At 41.9% G+C, this 21,022-nt stretch overlaps 1 protein-coding gene across 1 annotated transcript in view; it reads left to right on the top strand.

The window, feature by feature from the left end:
- KIF5C (kinesin family member 5C) overlaps positions 1 to 21,022 on the top strand; it is a 208,058-nt gene that overhangs the window by 81,182 nt on the left and 105,854 nt on the right. The window contains exons 2-3 of the mRNA XM_049887162.1: positions 3,868 to 3,958; positions 13,472 to 13,545. Coding sequence (XP_049743119.1) covers positions 3,868 to 3,958; positions 13,472 to 13,545 — 165 coding nt within the window. The remainder of the gene's footprint in view (positions 1 to 3,867; positions 3,959 to 13,471; positions 13,546 to 21,022) is intronic.

A 21,022-nucleotide genomic window follows, 5' to 3' on the forward strand; every position in this document is an offset into this window, starting at 1 on the left:
AGGCTATAGCTGTTGTCCAGGTGAGAGATGGGGTGGTGTGGGCTAAGGTTATATGACATTGATGATGTGAAGTGATTGAATTTGGGATATATTTTGGATATGGAATCTGCAGGACAGACTGAATCACTCATAGGATTTTGGTTTGAGTCACTGGGTAATTGATGGTGCCATTCTTACTCAGATATGGAAGGCTTGCTGGGATGTGGGTCTTGCAGTGGAAATCAATAGTTCTGTTTTGGTCAGTGAAGTTTGAGATGGCTAATAGACAGCCAAATGGAATGTTTAGTAAATGACTGGGTATATGAATCTAAAATTTAGATGAAAGATGAAGATTGAAATGTTCATTTAAGTTACACGAAGGTCAAGACTGTAGACAGAGAGGAGGCTGAGTTCTGGATCCTGGAAATACTGTCATTTGGAAGCTTGTAAGAGGCATCAGCAAAGGAGACTGATGAGGAGTAGCCAGAGAGGTTGTTGGAAAGAACCAAGTGTTGAATAGACACTGATCTGAAAGGAAGGTGTTTCAAGGAGTCAATGTGGCTTCATCATTTAGTTCCAAGTGTTCGAATTTTATTAAATGCAATTTCCACAGTGTATTCGTAACCACAAACTCAGTGACAACTAGTGCAAGCTAGGTCAGGCTCTTGCCCACAGAATCCCTGAGCCTTAGTGGGATCAGAAACAGGGAGAAAATCTCTTCTTGGTGTTCATGAGGTACAAGCCATTGCTCAAGTCTCCATCCGGATTTGTGAGATTTTCATACCATTACCAAAGAAGCAAAGAGTAATTTAGTATCTTCTTTTAATGGCAGTGACACATACAGCTGGCATGTCCATATCACCAGTCAATTCTTTGAAAATATTAAGTAACAAAATGCTAATTAATCTCTTCCACAACTTTAAGACTCACCTCAGATAAAAGCTTATGTCCAGCCCAGTCTATGAAAGGAAACATAAAATGTTTACAACTGTAAGGACTTCATCTATTACTGTTTAGTCCTGACAATATAGATTTCATAACAATTGATTTTCTAAATTTTATCTTTTTTTCAATACCAATTCAGTCATAATGACTTGAAGACACCTTCTGTTTGGCTGTTAATTCCAGGCTATGGAAAATTTTTTTATTGTCTCTTTCACTTGACAGATGATATTATTTAAATGAGGAGTAGAGATTTCTCCCCCCTCTCTTTTTAAGGAGCCCTGGTGGCACAGTGGTGAAGAGCTCGGCTGCTAACCAAAAGGTTGGCAGTTTGAATCTACCAGCCACTCTTTTGGAAACCCTGTGAAACAGTTCTGCTCTATCCTATAGGGTCACTGTGAGTCGGAACCCACTAAATGGCAAAGGGTTTTTTGGTCTCTCTTTTAAAGTGAAAGTATAATGCACTCTAATAAGTATTTTAAATTGATGGGCAAAATTGGGGAGTCCTACTTTTTGAACCCAAAACCAAACCCATTGTCATCGAGTCAATTCTGACTCATAGCAACTCTACAGGACAGAGTAGACCTGCCCTCTAAGGTTTCTAAGGAGTGCCTGGTGGATTCGAACTGCCAGCCTTTTGGTTAGCAGCCATAGCGCTTAACCACTGTGCCACCAGGGTTTCCTTTTGAAACATACACCACAATATAGTAGACTATATCCTCCCCCCCCATTAAGTATATTTTCTGTAGACAACACCATTGTACTGTTAATAGATGGTTTATTTTGGTGATTCTCATCAAGTTTGGAGAAATAGTGGATTTGCTCTAAATTAATTAAAGCTGCATCTTCTCAGAAGGATCAGTGGATGACAGATACTTAGGGAAATTCTGTGTTTACTCTTATTATCCTATTGTCATTTAGTTGAATTTTACAAATAGATAAAGCTAATAAGAATGTAGTAGGATAGTTGGCAGTAAATCATGGTGAGAAACATTCTCTTGGTTGGTTATTCAACCAAATACTTGATTCATTAAATGGATGGCACTTGATGGAAAGAAAACATCGGAATGATCTGTATGCATCCTTTTCCTAATTTTAACAGAATGACTGTGGTTCTGCTGCTTTACGTAAAAACAAAAGACAAAACAAAAATCTCATTCTCCATTTTTCTGAGACTGAATTGGAAATAGCTCACCTACCTTTTTGGCTCAATCCCATTTTCAAAGAAGAAAGCTCAAGCATAACCCCCAAAGCACGCGACTTCCCTGCCGTCCGCTTCTGTGGTTAAGGCAGTTTGACAGCTGTGTGCTTATTTTTGTGTGAAGGTTATAGGATGTAATAAGACTTGTCCTTGGATCCCTTGAGCAGTTATCTTTTCAAGGAGTTAGATTGTCCTTGGGCAGTTCCTGGTGGCCAGAGCTACTCATGGGAGGAACTGGGCAGGAGTAAAGGAGGCTCTGGGCTCTCCCTGCCCTCCCTTCTCTTCCCCTGGCCTCCCCTCTGCTACTTGGCTAAGATGAAGATGAAGGGCAGTCTGGGTGGATGGCACTATGAGAAAGGGCAGGGTGGGGTGGGGCTGCTCCTCTTGGTGGGGCAAGAGATGCTGTTAGGGCAGGTTCTTGGAGGAGAGAGGCTGTGTCTGCCTTATCCACCACCTGCCCCTGGTGCTCAGCGCCATGCTGAGCATGTAAATATTCAGTAGTCCTTGTTGAACATTGATTTATTGGGGCTCAGGGCTCATAGGGTACCATGGCACAGCTTCTTCCCTTTATCTGTACCAGTTGCCTCCTTGAATTGAGCCAAATCCCAAGACCCCACACCTGGGGAAATCACCCTGATGTACTGCATGGAAGCACCCTCTTTATTTCAGAACCAGTGAGGGCACCACTTTAACATGTGAAAGAAAACACTAGAATTCTTTGGGGCAAAATTGTCTCCTCCACAGAGCAGTGTTGTTGTTAGCTGCCATCGAGTCAGCCCTTAACTCATGGTGGTGACCCCCCCTCGCATACACCATAGAATGAAACGCCACCCGGTTCCTGCCCCATTCCGTTATTGGTTGAGGATTAGACCATTGTTTTATTCCATACGTCTTTCATTGATTTTTGGAAGTAGATTGCCAGGCCTGTTTTCCTAGTTTGTCTTATTCTGGAAATTCTGCCGAAACCTGTTTAGCACAATAGCAACATGTAAGCTAGTCACTGTAGATGAGGTGCGTTGGGCAGGAATCGAACCTGGATCTCCTGCACGGAAGATGAGAATTCTACCACTGAACTGCCACAGTACCCTCCCCCTCCATGAAGCAATAATATCTAATAAGTGCGGTTTCTTAAAATTGATCGTGTCACCTTTCCACTGAATAAAATTCAAGCACTTGCCTTGGCTGTATCAGTGCCCTGCATGAACTGGCTTCTGATTTCCTTTCCAACCTCAACTGGCACTATACTCCAGTGCCTTGGATACCCCAGGCCTTTTCTTGTCTGCATGGCCCTCTGCCTGAAATACTCTCTCTTACCGCTCTTCCTGCCTCTGTCCTTTAAAGATCAGCTTAACTGCTCCTTCTTCAGCGAGGTCTCCCTTGACCTCTGTCCCACTCAATCATATGCTTCATGAGAGGCAGGTTAGTGCCTGGCTCACTGAAAGCTCTCAGTAATTATTTGTCCAAATGATCGAATAAAGCCTCAGCCTACCTTTCATCAGAAAAAACCTTCTAATTAAAAAACTGTTTTTTTTTTCTTGGCTCTTGGATTCTCAGCGTACATTGGGACACACTAGGTATGCATGATTCATGCTGTAAAAATTCCCTAGTCTTCTTGAGGAATTGCCCTAAAGGATAGGGTCGGTGATTTAGTGCCTATGGTCTAAATGCTAATAGCCGTGTTTTTTATTCCTAACCTTCTAATGTGTTTTCTTAGCCTTTTTCTTTCTTTTGTGCTTCTTTGTTAGCAAGGGAAGCCATACGTCTTCGACAGAGTGCTACCTCCCAACACGACCCAAGAGCAGGTTTACAATGCGTGTGCGAAGCAAATTGTCAAAGGTAAGTGCTATTTCTTTATTTCCTCCTGGGCCTTTCAGAGTAATTGAAAACATTAAGTGATATTTGCAGCCTGGGAATCAATGTGCCTTGGCTGTAAACAGAGGCCTGCTAATTGGAAACACTGAGTTATGGCTTTGACCCTGATTTTCTGTGTGATGTCAGTCAAGTTATTTAACTTCTCCATACCTCATTTCCAAGGAGATTTCTTCCTTTTGCCACCTTTTTTGGCAGAGTTATTCTGCCACATAGAAGCTTAAAAGTTCTGTATGCTGTGGTCATAATATTCCTATAATGGTCTTAAGATGCCGCTGCAGGTATTTTTGTTGTTAGTTGCTGCGAGGCAGCTGACTCATGGCAACCCCACGCACAGAAGAACAAAATGCTGCCTAGTCCTGCACCATCCTTATGATCATAACGCTATATGAACAATATTCTTTCGTGATCCATATTGTTTTCATTGATTAATTTTTGGAAGTACATTGCCAGGCCTTTCTTCCTAGTCTGCTTTAGTCTGGAAGCTCTGCTGAAACCTGCCCACTGTTGGTGACCCTGCTGGTATTTGAAATACTGGGGCATAGCTTCCAGCGCCATAGCAACATGCAAGCCACCACAGTATGACAAACGGACAGAGAGGTGGTGGACTGCAGGTATAAGATTTCCTTTTTCCTTAAAAGAGAAATTATTTATTCTTGCTGCTCTAATCGTATATTTTTGGTTGATTTATTTTGTGCATCTGTCTCCTCTTTACTAGTATCTTCCAGAAAGAAACCGTAAGCGTGCAAAATTCTTGTGCATCGAGGAACTTTCTACAGCGTCATAAAATCACAAATCCTTGTTGCTTATTGAGCTGTTCTTCTTGGTACTCAGCATTCCTTAGTTATACTTTCATCTAACCTACTTTCAACCACCCACCCAGATCCTGACATTTGTTCCTCCAGATAGGTAGCCTCAAGCCTAAATTCGTGCCCTCAAGATTAGTCTTTTTCTCTGGGACTGGCCTTGGCCCTGGAGGATTTGTGTCAAAATAACAGTGGGGAAAAGAAGCAATTTTGACATTTCTCCACCTGTCCTTTCAAATCAGGGACAGGTTGGAACTTGCATGGCGGAGCTTGCCATCTGGACAGAGCTGGGGGGCATCTCCTGCTACTTTGCTTTTCATCATCAAGTCCTTGCCTGCAGATTTGAATGCTGTGGCAATTACACTGTCAGATGTCTCGATGCTGCCACCTTTCTAGGTAGCTCTAGATTTAAAAAGCAAAAAATAAAAACAAAACCTAAAGAACTGCCTTGTCATGTTAGATCTGCTTGTTTTTAAAAGCTGAGCTGGCTAATCTATTTGAAATTCATGAAAGTCAGCCCTGAATACATCTGTTAGATTAATTCTGACCCGGGACACCAGTGTGGGAGATGCGCGTCAGTATGTAACGTTCCTCGCTAGGGTGTATGGTTATTCATGTTCTTGCTTCAGACATCAATTAATTTTGAAGGTCTTCACAGTGAGGTTATTGTAGAAAACCAAAGAGGAAAATATATCTGAATCTGAGTTCTTTTTTAATTAATTATATGGGTCTGTATCTGGTTCAGTGCTATGGCTGCTAACCAAAAGGTCGGCAGTTCGAATCCACCAGGCGCTCCTTGGAAACTCTATGGGGCAGTTCTACTCTGTCCTATAGGGTCGCTATGAGTTGGAATTAACTCGATGGCGATGGGTTTGGGGGTTTTTGGTGTATCTGATGGTAACTTTTGTTTTCTGTCTACTTTTATTTTTGTTACTCTTTTTACCAAAACATGTTTTCTTGGTTTGCTTCTACTCAGCCCCCTTGCCCACTAGTATCAGCCTCTTTCATATTTTTATTAAGGTAAGATTAATCACATTTGAGCCAGAGTTTTCTTCTTTTTCTCTCCCACTTCATTATTAGAGGAGTCCCTGGGTGGTACAAATGATTAATGTTTTCAGCTGCTAACCAAAAGTTTGATGGTTCGCCTCCACCCAGAGGTGCCTCAGAAGAAGCTATCTACTTCTGAAAAATCAAAAAAACAAAAACAAAAACCAAACCCATTGCTTTCGAGTCAATTCTGACTCATAGATCAGCTATTGAAAAATCCTGTGGAGCACAGGAGCACAGTTCTACTGTGACACACATGGGGTCAATGTGTTGGAATCGACTTGACTGCAACTGGTTTATATGGTTAGAACCAAAAAGCATTTTTTATGTGTTGTGCTAAGTATATGGGCCATTTTAATATATTCCTGTCTCCCCTAAGCTGACCTTATAAGTAGGACGGCTGAACTACATTTAAAAAAATCCTGCAGTTAACAAACAATGATAATAATTGTTGAGTCTTCATTTACTAATGAAGTTTGAATCGTTTTCAGTGTTTGGGTTTTCCTACATTATGAAATGTCAGAACTAGGTGGTCCCAGGGATGACTTGTGAAGATACGGTCTAACTTTGGTGGTAAGTTGAGACCCAATTTATGGTGAGCCACAAAGAAAACCATTCAGAATAAAATCAGGCTCTGACAGGATATGCTACCATAAATATGCTAAGAGGATGCTGGTTGGTAGCAATAAAGAATATCTAATGCATCCTTGAAATGAAATTATTAGGGAGTTGTGGAAGACTGATTTAACTTTTTAAATATGCACTGAGGCTAGTGTGAGGGGAAGTAGCTATGTATTTCTGTATCTGCAAGATGAAATGTACATGTATAAGAAATAATTCCTTGGAATGGATTACTGAGTAAGGCTCAGGGATCTCTTGCTGTGATGATCCATAAATTAGGAATGGGAGGAGGTGCTATGAGGGCCTTTTTTTCCCTAGGGGTCCAAAATTGAATCATATGACTTTTGAAGGTCCCCACTGTCCCTGTGGTTCATGAAAATGTGGTGGACCAGTGAGCTTTTTTTTCAAATGTCTAAACCTTTAATGTTTTTGAGGATCATGAAGCCTTCTTTTTACTGGATAGCTTTATCTACTCTCTCTTTTTTCATTCTCTACAATTCCGCTGCATTTTCTTTTAATATTTCAAAAGTATGATTGTGGAGTCCTGACATCTCCCACGCTCCTGTCTTCGTCTGGTGTGTGTTTTTCAAAATTTTACCTGAAAGAGCATGTAGAATTCTCCTTTGTTTCTTCTAGGAGAGTTTGTAGGGCTTGTGACTCCCAGCATGGTAAATAGGAGGGCACATAGGAATTAGAAACCATGGTTACTTGTTGCTGCTGTTCAAGTACCAGTAGCTGCATCCTAGCCTACAGAAGCCGTATTTGCCTTCCAAATTAGCTAGGTGTGGACTATCCAGAAGCTAGAGAAGTAGTTTCTTGTTTTCCAGTTCTAATTTCTTTAAACTTCATTCATTTGGTTTTTATTACTATTATTTATTGAAGAGTATTAAGTACTGAACATGTGGTAAATACTGCTAGAGGCTGGAGTCACCAAGGTACTTAAGGCAGTCTATAAGGAGTTTCCACTACAGGGAATAAGACAGACACATACATAATTATAATCCATATAGGCATTATGTGTTTCCAAGAGACGTATGTATAAAACACTATGGGAGCATGAAAGAATGTCCCTTCATACTGATTCTGGTGGGTGGGGTGCGAGAGTGGAGAATTAAGAAAGGCTTCGTGGAAGATCAGGTCCTGAGGACTGCAGAACCTAGCAGGGTTTTACAGGCTAAGGGAATAGCCAAACGAAAGCATGAAGACATGAATTATGAAGCGTGTTTGGGCAACTCAGGGACATACAGGATACAGGGAGCCATGCTGGGAGACGAGGCTTAAAAAGTGGGCTAGATCAGAGTTTGATGAAAATTGAGTGAACTTTATCCTGTAGGCAGGGTGGAACCATTAAAGAGTTTTAAGCTGAGGATGATCCAGTCTGATCTCTTTTATTGTCATATACTACTACTAAGAAGTAGAGTATTTATTTAGCTATTATGTGTCAGATACCCTCCATGCACTTTACATATGTTATTGCGTTTTAAACCTTAACAGAAATCGCATTAAGGGTAGGGTTGAACAGCTGATTATTGTAATTGCTGTCAATAAGTCGTGCACCTGTAAAAAGTTGAACTGGCAAAAGTTGTGTGATAGATATATTTATAACAATGACAAAAAAAAGAGTAGCTGCTGAGGCTGCTTTACATACGACCAAACACCTCATGGGATTTGGTTCCTTGGTTTGGAGGTATAGGGTTACGGTTACATGGGACATCCCAGTTAATTGGCCTAATAATGTGTTTGTTGCTTCTCTTTTACCTCTTTGTTCATCCTATAGTGCCTGGGATCTTAAAAGGTTGTAAGTGGCCATCCAAGTGGTCTCTATTCACTTGGAGCAATAGAGGAAGAAGGAGAACCAGAAATAGGAGGAGATTATGGAATGTATGGCTAATTGCTTCCATGAACAAATGCTTCTTTTGCCATGAGACTAGAAGAGCTGGATGGTGTCTGGCTACTGAACGTATTGATCAAAGATCTATAGAAGAATCCTGATCAAAAGGGGGAAAGCTGAACAGAATTTAAAATTCTAACTCACTCTAGAATTTCTGGAGCCATGGAGGGCGAACAACCCCCCAAAATGATTGTCCTGAGATAATCTTTAAACCTTAAACCAAAAACATCCCCTGAATTTGTCTTAAAACTGAACAGTAGTTAACCAGTAAAAAAGGTGTGCCTTGAGCAGTATGCTCTTTTAAGAACTATCTATGTGGGATCAAATTGACAGCAGCCACTCGAAAGATTAGATAGGAACCTTAGGGGGCAGTGAGTTTATGTTAATGAGGGAGGAACAACTTAGAAAAGGAGGGTAAGAATGGTTGCATAACTAGAAGAATATTATCATTGCTACTAAATTATACATGTATAAACTGTTGAATTGGTGCATGTTTTGCTGTGTATATTCTCAACAGCAATATCAAAATAAATAAAATCTAGAAACAAACAAACAAAAAAAACTGTAACAACTTCGTGAGCTTTATTATTGCCAGTATATCAGAGAGGAAATTGAGGCTTAGAGAGGTGAAGTTGCTTGGCCAGGTCAGTAGGGGGTAGCAGAGCTGGGACTGGAGCCTAGGGTTGTCTGACATATGTGCGTTCTTCTGCACTACGCTGGCCCTGCTATTCTTGTGGGCCCATAATAAGCATTAATAAAAATTATGAGTAGTTCTTTTTTCTATCAGGCCATATGGACCATTAATGAAGCATTGCAAAAAGACAGAGATGGGAATGGGGTGGGGGAAGGGAGAGGAGAAGGAATGGGATTTGTGCCACCAGAGCCCCATGGTAGCCCTGGCTGTCTACTGATAATGAGATGGGTTTCCAAGCTTCCATTCTGAAGATGCATTGTGCCCTTGCCTGGGCACAGTGATGGTCCTTCTGGCTGCCTGGGTCCAGCACTCTGGGTGGGTCCTGGTGTTCAGCGGGAACTGCCTCCACATTCTCGGGTCATGGCCTACCTGAGTAGTTTGGTTGGCAGGTGAGAGAGTTAGGATTCCAAGCCAGGGATGACTTGTCAGCTACTGTTGCTGAGACTTTGGTGCCAATCGGCCACCATGTCACCATGAGAGTTGGTAAGAGACCATGTCACCCTCCTCAACGATGTATAGCTGTGATTATATCTTCCCCAAATTCTTATCTGATGATGGAACCAACTCTTCTGCTTAAGCAAATCCTGAACTCAGAACTGAGCAAAACCTAGGGCCGAAAACTTGGCTTCCGAATCTGCAACAAGAGGCAAGAAGTATTTTCAAGTATCCGCCTCCTCTTTTTCCTCCTCTCTTAGGAGATAGGAAGGCTCTTCTCACCTGGAGTGGAACCTCTCCAGGTTGCTTGGCTGGTGGGTGGATGTGTGCAGTTTGTGGTGTGCTGGCCATGTGGTACGAGCTGAGATCACATCACGCTAGGCCGCATCACAAAGAAAGGTTCTGTCTGCCTGAGCTGGTTCGCCGACTCCCCGGATGGTGGATAGAAATAGCCATTCTGTTACGGCAGGGACTGAAACAAATGCCTTCCTTGGGCCCAGGGACTGTCATTCAGTGTGATGAAAGTGCCTTTTTGTGGGCTGCTCAGAATGCGAGTGGGGGTGGTTGTGATGGTTTGGCACAGCGCTGAGCCTTGTCTTTCTCTCATCCCATCTTTCAGTAGCAGCCATTCTGTGGCATGTTGCTCTCTGACATCTCAGCGTTCCAGGCTCCTTAAAGCTCTGTTTGTGCTCTGCTTCCCTTCCCTATCTCTCCTTTCCACTAAAAATAAAACATAGAATAAAAAAATACATTAAAAAATTGGAGTTTGGAAGAAAGTGGGAACAATGGGTGCGAAGAGCCTTTTAAGATTACCTTCTAATTCAGAATTGAGTGGATAGAGGGCGGCATCAGCTCTGTTCAACTTTGAGCGGTTCCCTTAATGAATTAATTGTAACATGATTGTAAATATTGTGAAGGTCAAGGGGAGTTTGTTGGAAAGGGGTTTTATGTGGCCTCTTTTTCTTTAAAAAAGAAAAAAGTGTGCTCAATGTTGAAACAGCAGCCGGAAACAGGATCCTCCAAATACAGTCCTGTGTGGTCCTCAGCTCCTTAGTCCAAAATGAGTGATGGCACCTGCAAGCTCTCGTTTTCATTTATGTGACCCGGTTCTTAACCTGCAAGAGTTCGGTGAGGAATGACTAAAGAGTTAGAAGAATTGTGCATTCTGCATACTGAGTAGACTCTGCCTGGGCACCTGTAGTGTGGACTAATAATTGTTCATGCTTGGAATCTCTTGGTGCCTCATAGCTTACTGGCAGAGGAAGAAGCCTGGGCTGGGCTTTCTCCTGGGGGCCGTTGGTCCTGTTTCCTGTTAGCAGAGCATGGGCTTTGAGCTGATTTTCCTTTAGGGTATGGTAGGTCTCTCAGAGCCCCCCTCTCTGGGGCAGGTGCACTTCTAGGGTAGCGGACTGGGTTCAGGACTGTGACCCCTCTACAAGGAGCCTAGGGGGCTGTTCTTCTTGGCCTTGGCTTCCTTCGCTCTACATCTGGGCTAAGGGCCCCAAAGTGCTTTAGAGGGTCTTTGTCTTTTCACACTCAGGGGCATAAGGAAGGGCGCGTTTAGTTTTGGGGATGATGTTTAATTTCCAATAAATAGAAACTTTAGTACTGTGAATGTGAGTCATTGGTGGTTCAGTGATAGAGTTCTCACCTTCCATGCATGAGACCCAGGCTTGATTTCTGGCCAGTGTGTCTCAGCCACCACCTGTGTGTCAGTGGAGGCTTGCAAGTTGCTGTGATGCTAAACAGGTTTTAGTGCAGCTTCCAGACTAAAATAGACAAGGAAGAAAGGCCTGGTAATCTAGTTCTGAAAATTAACCAATGAAAACCCTCTGAATCACAATGGTCCAGTCTGATCCATAACCGATCATGGGCACAGGACTAGGCAGCATTTTTGTTCCATTGTACATGAAATTGTCCTGAGTTGAGGACCTACTCGACGGCAGCTAACATTAGTACCATGAAGGTAGCTGGCATTCCAATTGTCTGGAGTTGTTTGTGCTTAGAATATAGAGTTTTAAATATACACCTAAAGGGTGAGACCTCTTTACCTTGGGTCCCCCTAAGCACTTCATAGTCATGATAGTGTAAGAACATCTGCTCTGGCCACCGTTTTCAGACCTCGGTAATCATCTCTGAGCAAGTGGGCATTTTCGTGAAATCTGAAGCTCTCTTCCAAGTTTTTGCTTCCCACTGTTACCAGGGAAACCATTACCAGAAGTCTGATATGTGTGAACATTCTCTTTCTCTTAGTATAGCTTGATAAAACTCTTGAGAACTGCTAGAATTAAAAAAAAAAAAAATCATGTCACTTAATTTTTCCCTTTTTTGCTTCCTAAAGGAAAATCCTGTTTTCTCATCCTAGCTCACATTCTAACAACCTCAGATCAGCAAATTGTGTATTAAAAGAAAACAGACAGGAAGGGACAGGAGAACTGGAAGAATGGACACAGGGAACCCGTTATGGAAAGGGAGAGAGTGCTGACAGGGATTGTAACCAATGTCACAAGACAATTTGTGTATAAATTTTTGAATGAGAAACTAATTTCCACCGTAAACTTTCACCTAACGCACAATAGAATTAAAAAAAAAAAAAAATTTAGACAACCTAACAAAACAAAAATTAACCAGTATCATAAAGAAGAAAAAAAAAAAAAAAACGATTTCAAAATCTGTTCTGAAATAGATGGAGCTGATTGGCTTGATTATTATTTTTTTTTAAACAAGGCCTCTCTCTACCCCTACCCCTACCCACCTTATGCAAATGAAGAACTTACTCCTTATACCAAATGTCAAGTCAAAACCCAGTTGCTTGTCCAGTCAGTTCTGACTCATAGCGACCCCATGTATTTCAGAGTAGAACTGTGCTCCACAGGTTTTCAATGGCTGATTTTTTCAGAAGTAGATCACCAGGGCTTCCATGAGTCAGAATCAACTTGACAGCAACAGGTTTGGTTTTTTGGTTTTTGATGGGTGGACTCAAATCTCCAAACTTCTGGTTAGCAGCTGAGTGAGTAAACCATTTGTACCACCCAGGGACTCATTATGCAGAGATGGTGGGTTAAGGATATTAATTATGCATCCTTCCCCTTTTGGCAGTGTTTTTGTGGATAAAGGAGGAACTAGGGAAAGCAGGAGGGAAATGAGCACTAAATATAGTCACCTCTGCTACTGTGAAACAGTTCCCACAGATAATCTTCAGCTCTTTAGCAAAAAGTAACCTCTGTCCATGTGCCTCCCCCATCCCTGTGTCTAATGGGGGTTTGCACAGTGTGCTTGTTGTATAATTAAAAGCCATTTCTGATGCTGAGAAGCCTGGGTCATCTTGCTAGCACGGTCCCAGAAAAAACAGAGGCATTAAATTTGAGTCAGGGCTCTGCTGGTTTCCGGGCTAATTCAATTGTCACCCTGTGACTCATTTTACAGAGTGGGGCCCCTTGTTCCTTCCCCAGCTATGGCTTAGCTCTGTTCTGAAGGAGCTGTGTTGTGGTCTTCTAGAGAAACCTCCCCAAGAGGCTCGCCTAGGCCAGCGGTTTAAACCAGCCTAAATCAGATCTTTAGGAAAAAAATTCTATTCTACACCTCCCTTCAGAAACTGAGGGCACCGGTAATGTTTTTCTCCTCAGCTGATCTCAAGAGATCACCTAATAGAAGAACACTCAAGCATCCTTCTGTTTAAAACAGTGTTCTGCTTGATGTCTCTGACTTAATTGTGACGTTACAGAGAGAAAGCTTGCCTGCCTCCTTCTTCATTAATATATTCTGTAGAAATGTGAGGCCATTTCCATCTTTTGGTAGAGCACTGGAGGCCCTCACTTCTGCCTTTATCTGACAATTCTACTTAAAATGCAAATGGAGTTGAAATGTATCATTTGTGTGAAAATGAAAGATGGCATTTGGAAAAATGTAATTTTAAAATATGCAAGCAACAACAACATATGATCAAAGTAATGAATTAATTTTATTTTCTTTTTTCTTGCTCGCAGATGTCCTTGAGGGTTACAATGGGACAATTTTTGCATATGGACAGACTTCATCAGGAAAAACCCACACCATGGAGGTAAGGGTGTGGCATGCTGTAATATCATTCTCTGAGCTGACTGACCGGAACTCTTGAATCCACTGACACTTTCTTACTGAGCAGTGGAGATGGTTAAGGAGATGGTTACATCTGGCGAATTTCTTATGTCTTTGAGGAGTTTTAGAATATTGTGAGTAATAAAGTCTCAGTGTTCAGCATTTTAAGAAACTCTTTGTTGATAGCTCTGTCGAAATAAAAAATCCATTGCCATCGAGTTGATTCCAACTCATACCGACCCTATAGGACAGAGTAGAACTGCCCCATAGAGTTTCCAAGGAGCCGGTGGTAGATTCAAACTGCTGACCTTTTGACTAGCAGCTGAGCTCTTAACCACTGTATCACCAGTGCTCCTCTTTCAAAATGGTAATAATAAATTCCAATAAAAAATAATCTCCCATAAACTAAGTAGTGGTACGAGTGTCCTTATGAACTCCAGCCCCAGTCTAACTGACAAAGCCTGTTGTGAAAATCATTTACCCTTAAGAGGACCTTGGGGTGGCAGGGGTCGGGGGGAGTCCCCTTAGAATAAAAGTCTGCAGGTCAGATAAGAGGAGTTTGCTTATGGGCCAGATTCAGACATACTTTTGTTTGGCCCACATAGTGATTTTTTTTTTTTTTTTAATTGCAGACAGCTTTTTAAAATGGCATGATTTCACACAATTCTAATTTTTCCAAATTCAGTTGAAAATTTTGAAGGTCTGGCAACACTGGGTGAGTTTCACCATAATATAAAATGCAAGCTTCACTAGAGCAGGGATCTTCATTGTCTTGTTCAGGTGAACAATTTTTATTTTTATTTACATTTCTATTTTATTCACATTTCTACTACCTAGAACAATGGCAGTCCCATAAAAGGGATTTAAAAAAATATTTGTTAAAATGGTCCCTTGTGGTGGCCAAGGATATCCCATGCGTGGGGCTGGGCTCCCTAGGGTTCTCTAGTCTCTAGTTCATTGTGTGTACATCGTGAGTGAATATGAACTTAAATTTAGCATCCTTCTTCATTTACTTATATATCTGGCCCTTGTGGAGCTCTTGGGTAGCGCAAATGGCTAAGCGGTTGGCTACTAACAGAAAGGTTGATGGTTCGAACCCACCCAGAGGCTCTTCAGAAGAAAGGCCTGGCAGTTTGCTTCCAGAAGATCACAGACTTGAAAACTTTATGGAGCACAGTTCTCTCTGCAACACATGGGGTCACCATGAGTCAGAATCAACTTTGTGGCACTTGGCTTAGTTTTAATTTTTGGTAGGTAATCGAGGGCGTGACCCCAGCCCAAATTGCTAGCTGTAGATCTCTGCAGCGTCAGGGTGTGCCCTCCAGACAAAGCATGTCTACCAACAAAATTGGCCCCTTTTACTTCCTGTTGCCCTGCTTTTTACCTTGGACTCCTATAAGGCCTTCAGGGCTGGAGAATTCTTCTAAAGGCTAGGCCCACCTGACAGGGAGACGAGGCAGAGACAGTGGCTATTATGAGAAACTGCACTGAGGGAGTTTGGGGAATTCAGCTTATAAGCAGCAGGATAAGATGAATCTCTAATCCTTCAAGCTTAGGTTTTTTCATTTACGGTAACCTCCTGGGACTCTAACAGAGACAGCTGCTACAGAATTGGTTTAGCTTTTGAATCATTCCTATTGAAGAGGAGATTTCAAAGGCAGGAGGCTAAAGTCCTCAGGGCTCTGATGTTCTATTCTCACCGATTTCACGTGTCGGGTACGGCTCTGGAGGATCTCACTTCTGTTGTGTTGACGCACTTTTACCCATTTTGCTGAAGACAAAGTGGTTCACAGACCGCACAGATTAGAGGAAGCCTGAGGTTTATTTGCTGCCTCTTCTCGGCTGAGTAGGACTGTTCCCCGACACATCTTCTCTGTGTCCCACATCCCACAGTGGATGCCTTGGAGACGCAGGCACTGTGACCCTGGCTCTGCCCCCGGCTGGTTGCCAGCCTCTCTCTTACTGAGCCCCAGACCCTTGACCTTTTAGACTCTAGAAAAATTGCATGTATAGATTTCCTGAGTCTTTGTAGCTGTGGGAAACAAACAAACAAAAAACTCCTTTATAAGTCATATAAATGCATATCAGAATAAGACAGCAACTTAGGAATCAGTCTGTAGGCTTTGGGGATATTATTAAACTATATACAAGAAAAAAAAAAAATTCACTGTTTATAACCCCCAAACTTAGGAATTGTTTTCTGGAGTGATCTTTTTAGCTTTGGGGCTAATGCATTTTTGGGAAATACAAGGTATTTGCTAAATGTCAGAAATTTAAACTATCAAGGGAGAGACCTCTCCCTAACGTAACATCTTATTTGGGGAAGGGGAGGAAGGCTAGTTAAAACTAAAATTGGAGAATGTTTGTTAAATTAGAGCTTCTTAAGCTCTCTGTCCACCACTCATCTGTCAGTTTGTCATACGTTGGTGGCTTGCATGATGCTGTAATGGTGGAAGCTATGCTGTGAGTATTTCAGATACCATCAGGGTCACCCATGGTGGACAAGCTTCAGCAGATTTTCAAGATTAGGAAAGACCTGGTGATCTACTTCTGAAAATTAGCCAATGAAAACCTTGTGGATCCCAACAGAGTACTGTCTGATACAGTGCTGGAAGATGAGCCCCTAGGTTAAGAGGCACTCAAAGTGCATAGTGGCTACAACACTGGGGTCAAATAAGCCAACGATCCTGAAGATGGCGCAGGACCAGACAGTGCTTTGTTCTGTTGTACACAGGGTTGCTATGAGTTGGAGGTAACTCGATTACAACCAGCAGTGACAACATGCCCTCTCAGCTTCAAGGTGTAAGCTTAAACAGTGCCTATAGCAGTGTGGCCACTCAAGGGGGGCCTGACGGAAAATGTATTCTGCAGAGGTCACGCCTGCAGTTCCTTAAATTCTGTGGTCTCTTCATCCTTGTCAGTTTTAAAAGATTCCCTGCATGAGTTGTTTTTCTTTATTGTGACTTTGGAAGATTGCATATGATGCCTATAGTAAGAAGGGGTAGTGTGGATGTGAGTCCTTTCCTAGTACTCTCCCACCCCCGCCCAACTTCATCTGGTTCTTTCTGTAGGTTAATGAGAGATGGCAAAAAGGAAGGAGAGATTTTGGGACAGAAAAGGAGAATCCCCAAGCTGAAGTCACAGAGACTGTAGGAGACCAAGAAATCCAGGACCCTGGAATGCAATTAAATAAAAAAATCTGCAGAGTCTGCAACATCTGAAAGGAGGATTTTATGTATTTGGAATTATACATTGTGATCTTTCAGAGGCTTTAGGAGAAGGGAATGTTAACTCCCTGAATAGTCACATTTTAAAGCTGTTTTTCATTTTAATCTCCTCATTTTTGTCTGACGTACAGTGGTGATTCCATTACCTTCTATTGAGGGGAACAAACAGATAAACCTACATAAAATTGGAAAGATTAGCCTCTCACGATGGAGCATTTAAGGAGGATTTTCAGTAAAAAAAAAAAAAAAGAAATGCTTAACAGTGTTGGTGATAAGCTGGTAGGACACGGTAAGGCAGAGAGCCCTGGGCTTGTGAAGTCCAAGCTCATGGGGAGGGCTTGGAGGAAGGTTTCTGGAGGTGCTGGATGCAGTGGAGAAAGGAGGCTTTCTTTTTGTTCAGTGTGTGATTTCTGGAAAGGACTTCTCATGACTCTCTTCAGCACACTGATATAAATGGAGGGAGATACCCTGTGTTTTTCCAGTGCCCAATGGCACACCTGGGGCCGTCCTGAATGGTGCAGGCTCCCGGCGCCTGGGCCAAGCGGGCCAAGTGGTTTTTAATGAGCTGCTGAGTGCACTGATTCTCCTGTGCGCTAACTGGCTCCCTGCCTTCCAGTCTTAAATGTTTCAGGAAACTCTCCTGCTCAGGAGGTCAAGGAGGCCATTAGGGCTAGAACAAAGAGAGTCTTGTTCAATGGCAAATGGCCTGGGTCTTGTTTCTTCTTTCATAGTGCTCCCAGAAGGTCACATTCAGAAATGCGAAAAGTTTTGGGAAAGAACTGTACAGGATCCAGTTATAAAAATGTTTTTCCATTTCTGTTTTCTGGGAGAAATGAGATGATAAGATGGTGTATTTCTTTGCTATTCAAGTCCACCCCTGAACCTCCAGTCAAACTAAAATGTTTTCTTCACGGGGGTATTGTTCCTTCTCAGCCCCTGTAACTTTGTTGTGTTACTCCCATCTCATCTTTCCTCCTACATCCTCTTGGCCTATCTTTAAGCTTATTCATCTCTCAAGGTTTGTGTCCTCAAGGACGCCATGCAACATCACCCCAGGTGGAAGGGACTTTTCTGTCCTCTGAGTTTCTATAGTTCTCTGCTTCTCTACCCCTTTTTATTGCCTGAGTTGTTTATTGTGTGTGTATATTTCATTTGCAAGATAATCAATGTAGAAGCCGTGAAGACCTTTATGGGACACCTCTCTTTCTCTCTTTCACAGACACGCACACATGCACGCGCACACACACTTGCAGATTTTGTTGGCAGGCTCAGTTGACTGAGCATAAAGACCCTCACCACTCTTGGCTTATGAGCTAGATCAAGCAACATAGCCCTAATCCTGTGGTAGATTTGGGTGTCACTTCTGTCAACGTGCTTGGTGTTATCATGCCTTCTCAACATTTACTTCCCTCTCATGTGATTTTAAGGTGGACCTTCAGGAACACCTATCCCTGATTCTGCCTTGGTCTTTACCCTGGCAAAGGGCACACAAAGGGATGCCAGTACTTGTATAAACCAGGAATCAATCGGAAGATAAATGTGTTGAAAGGGAAAGCATCTAGGGAAGCAGATTGAGTCAATTAGAAATGATTTTTGGATTATCAATCATTCTTCCCTGGCCATGGACCCCAAAGGAGAAGCTAAAAGTTATCATGAATTATTAAAGAGCTCTGGAGGGTGTAGGTGGGGGAGAGTTCTCTGATTTGATCAGGCAGAGATGTGCATTTGTGCCATAGGTATTATTTCTGCTAACAGTTTCCACAGCTGAGGATACATGGTGATCACTCTCTGATTTATTGTATGTTTATGGTAGCCTATGCAATTTAAAAATTCCTGATTTGAGACTCTAGTCTCAGTTATTTGGTGATGTTTTCATATGATATGTATTAATGGTCTGGGATAGAAATGTGTTTTCAAACTCTTTAGGTCAAATAAGTTCCTGGTTAATGAGAACTTGCTATGAGCTGAGTAATATAATAACACTTATTGAACCCTTAATGTATTACTAAGCACTTTATATAAGCTATTTAATTAAAATTCCACAATAATTCTATGTGATAGTTACTACTATGCTGTACTGAGTATCATAAGCATGGGGGCAGGGAGAATACATGTGTACCAGCCATCCCTGTCATTAGGGATTTTACAGCCTGACTAAAACACAGAATATAAACACGTAAAGTGAGTTAAGATTCTTAACAGATGAGGGTGTGCCAAGGAGTACCCATTTTCCCAGAGAATGTTGCCAGAGGCTAGATGCATCTGAATTCAGTCTTTCTCTTGCATTTAATAGAGTGGAAGACCAGGAGTCAGGTGTGAGGAGCTGGCTTAATAATATAAAGTGAGTTGTGGCTTGTATTTAGGGTTGGGGTTCACATGAGTTCTTGCTTTTAGTAACTCAAATGTTGGCTTGAAACTCAGCCTTCCAGAGAGGCACGATGTGATGAACCCCTGAAGAAAAAAAGAGGGTTTAAATGAGAACAAGGAAAGAGATCTTCCAGGTATTGGACAGATTTAGAACAAGGGTATGAGTCAAAATTGTGAAGATTGTTAGCATCCCTGGAGCCCAACAGTGGTTAAAGAGCTATGACTGCTAACCAAAAGGTCAGCCGTTCAAATCTGCCAGCAGCTCCATGGAAACCTTACGGGGCAGTTTTACTCTGTCCTATATGATTGCTGTGAGTCGGAATTGACGACAGCGGTTTGGTTTTTTGGTTTTTGGAAGACTGAAGAAGAAACTGAGTTTTTTACTTTTCTTCCAGTTCCATTTGCTCCTAGAGTTTTGTAACTTCCTAAAGGTATGGAGGTTGGTAGTTTGAATCTGCCAGGTGTTCCTTGGAAACTCTGTGGGGCAGTTCTACTCTCTCCTATAGGGTTGCTATGAGTCAGAATCGACTTGACAGCAGTGAGTTTGGTTTTTTTCCTTTTTTTAAAAAAGGCATGGAAGATGTTTCAGGTCTTTGTTGTTATGTTGTTGTTAGGTGCTATCGAGTCAGTTCTGACTCATAGCAACCCTATGTACAACAGAACGAACAGTGCCTGGTCCTGTGCCATCCTCACAATCGTTGTTATGCTTGAGCGCATTGTTGCAGCCACTGTGTCCGTCCATCTCTTCCTCTTTTTCGCTGACTGTCTGCTTTACCAAGCATGATGCCCTTCTCCAGGAATTCATCTCTCCTGATAACATGTCCAAAATTATGTGAGACGTAGTCTTGCCATACATGCTTTAAGGAGCATCCTAGTTGTACTTCTTTCAAGACAGACTTGTTTGTTCTTTTAGCAGTCCATGGTATATTCAGTATTCTTCACCAACACCATAATTCAAAAGCATCAGTTCTTCTTCGGTCTTCTCTATTCATCATCCAACTTTGGCATGCATATGAGGTGATTGAAAACACTATGGCTTGGGTCAGGCTCTCCTTAGTTTTCAAGGTGACATCTTTGCTTTTTAACACTTTAAAGAGGTCTTTTGCCCAGATTTGTATTTGTATTTCAGGTATACAGTTGCCAGTTACCACTTCAGACCTGCAGGCTGTGTATCTGTGCTCAGATGGATTCTTTAACACACGTATAGAAGAACTTACATGCTCATTTGAGTGTGGGCTTAACGAAAGGCTCTTTCAAAGCTGTACACTTATGTCAATGCTAAGGCTATTGTTTTAAATACTTTCAGAACTTTTCCTGAGGAATTACCTTAGATCCTATAGCATATATTTTTCAGTGTTTTCGGAGATGGCAAATTTTGGATGATAGAAATGGATTTACCCTTTAGGTAAAATGAATAGAAATGGAAAAAAGAATAGGAAAATATTTAAAAAGTGGATTTAAGTACAACCAGAAATTATTTGGAGTCAGTCATCCAACTGGGAATGACAGATTTTAAAAAGAAGCTGATACAACTGATATTTTGATTGGCTTGTAAAGTGATACTGAAGGTATCACATTTTTGAGCAATAATGACATTAGTGAAATTATGCCTATTCACTCTCAAGGAGATTTCATTGGAGGAGATTAACTTAGGCTTCTAGGTTCTAAAAATTAAAAAACAAAAACCACGTTTAATACATTGAAGTTGCCCATATATTCTCATTCATTCTCCTGCTCTTTTTCCCTCCTTCTCTCTCTCTCACACACACACACACACACACACACACACACACACACACACACGCAGATTTGCTGCCCTGAGTGGCAGCATGATTTATACTGTGGTGTTACAGAACAAGCTCTCCC

Source organism: Elephas maximus, chromosome 6 (assembly GCF_024166365.1).
Source record: "Elephas maximus indicus isolate mEleMax1 chromosome 6, mEleMax1 primary haplotype, whole genome shotgun sequence".
NCBI lineage: Eukaryota > Metazoa > Chordata > Mammalia > Proboscidea > Elephantidae > Elephas > Elephas maximus.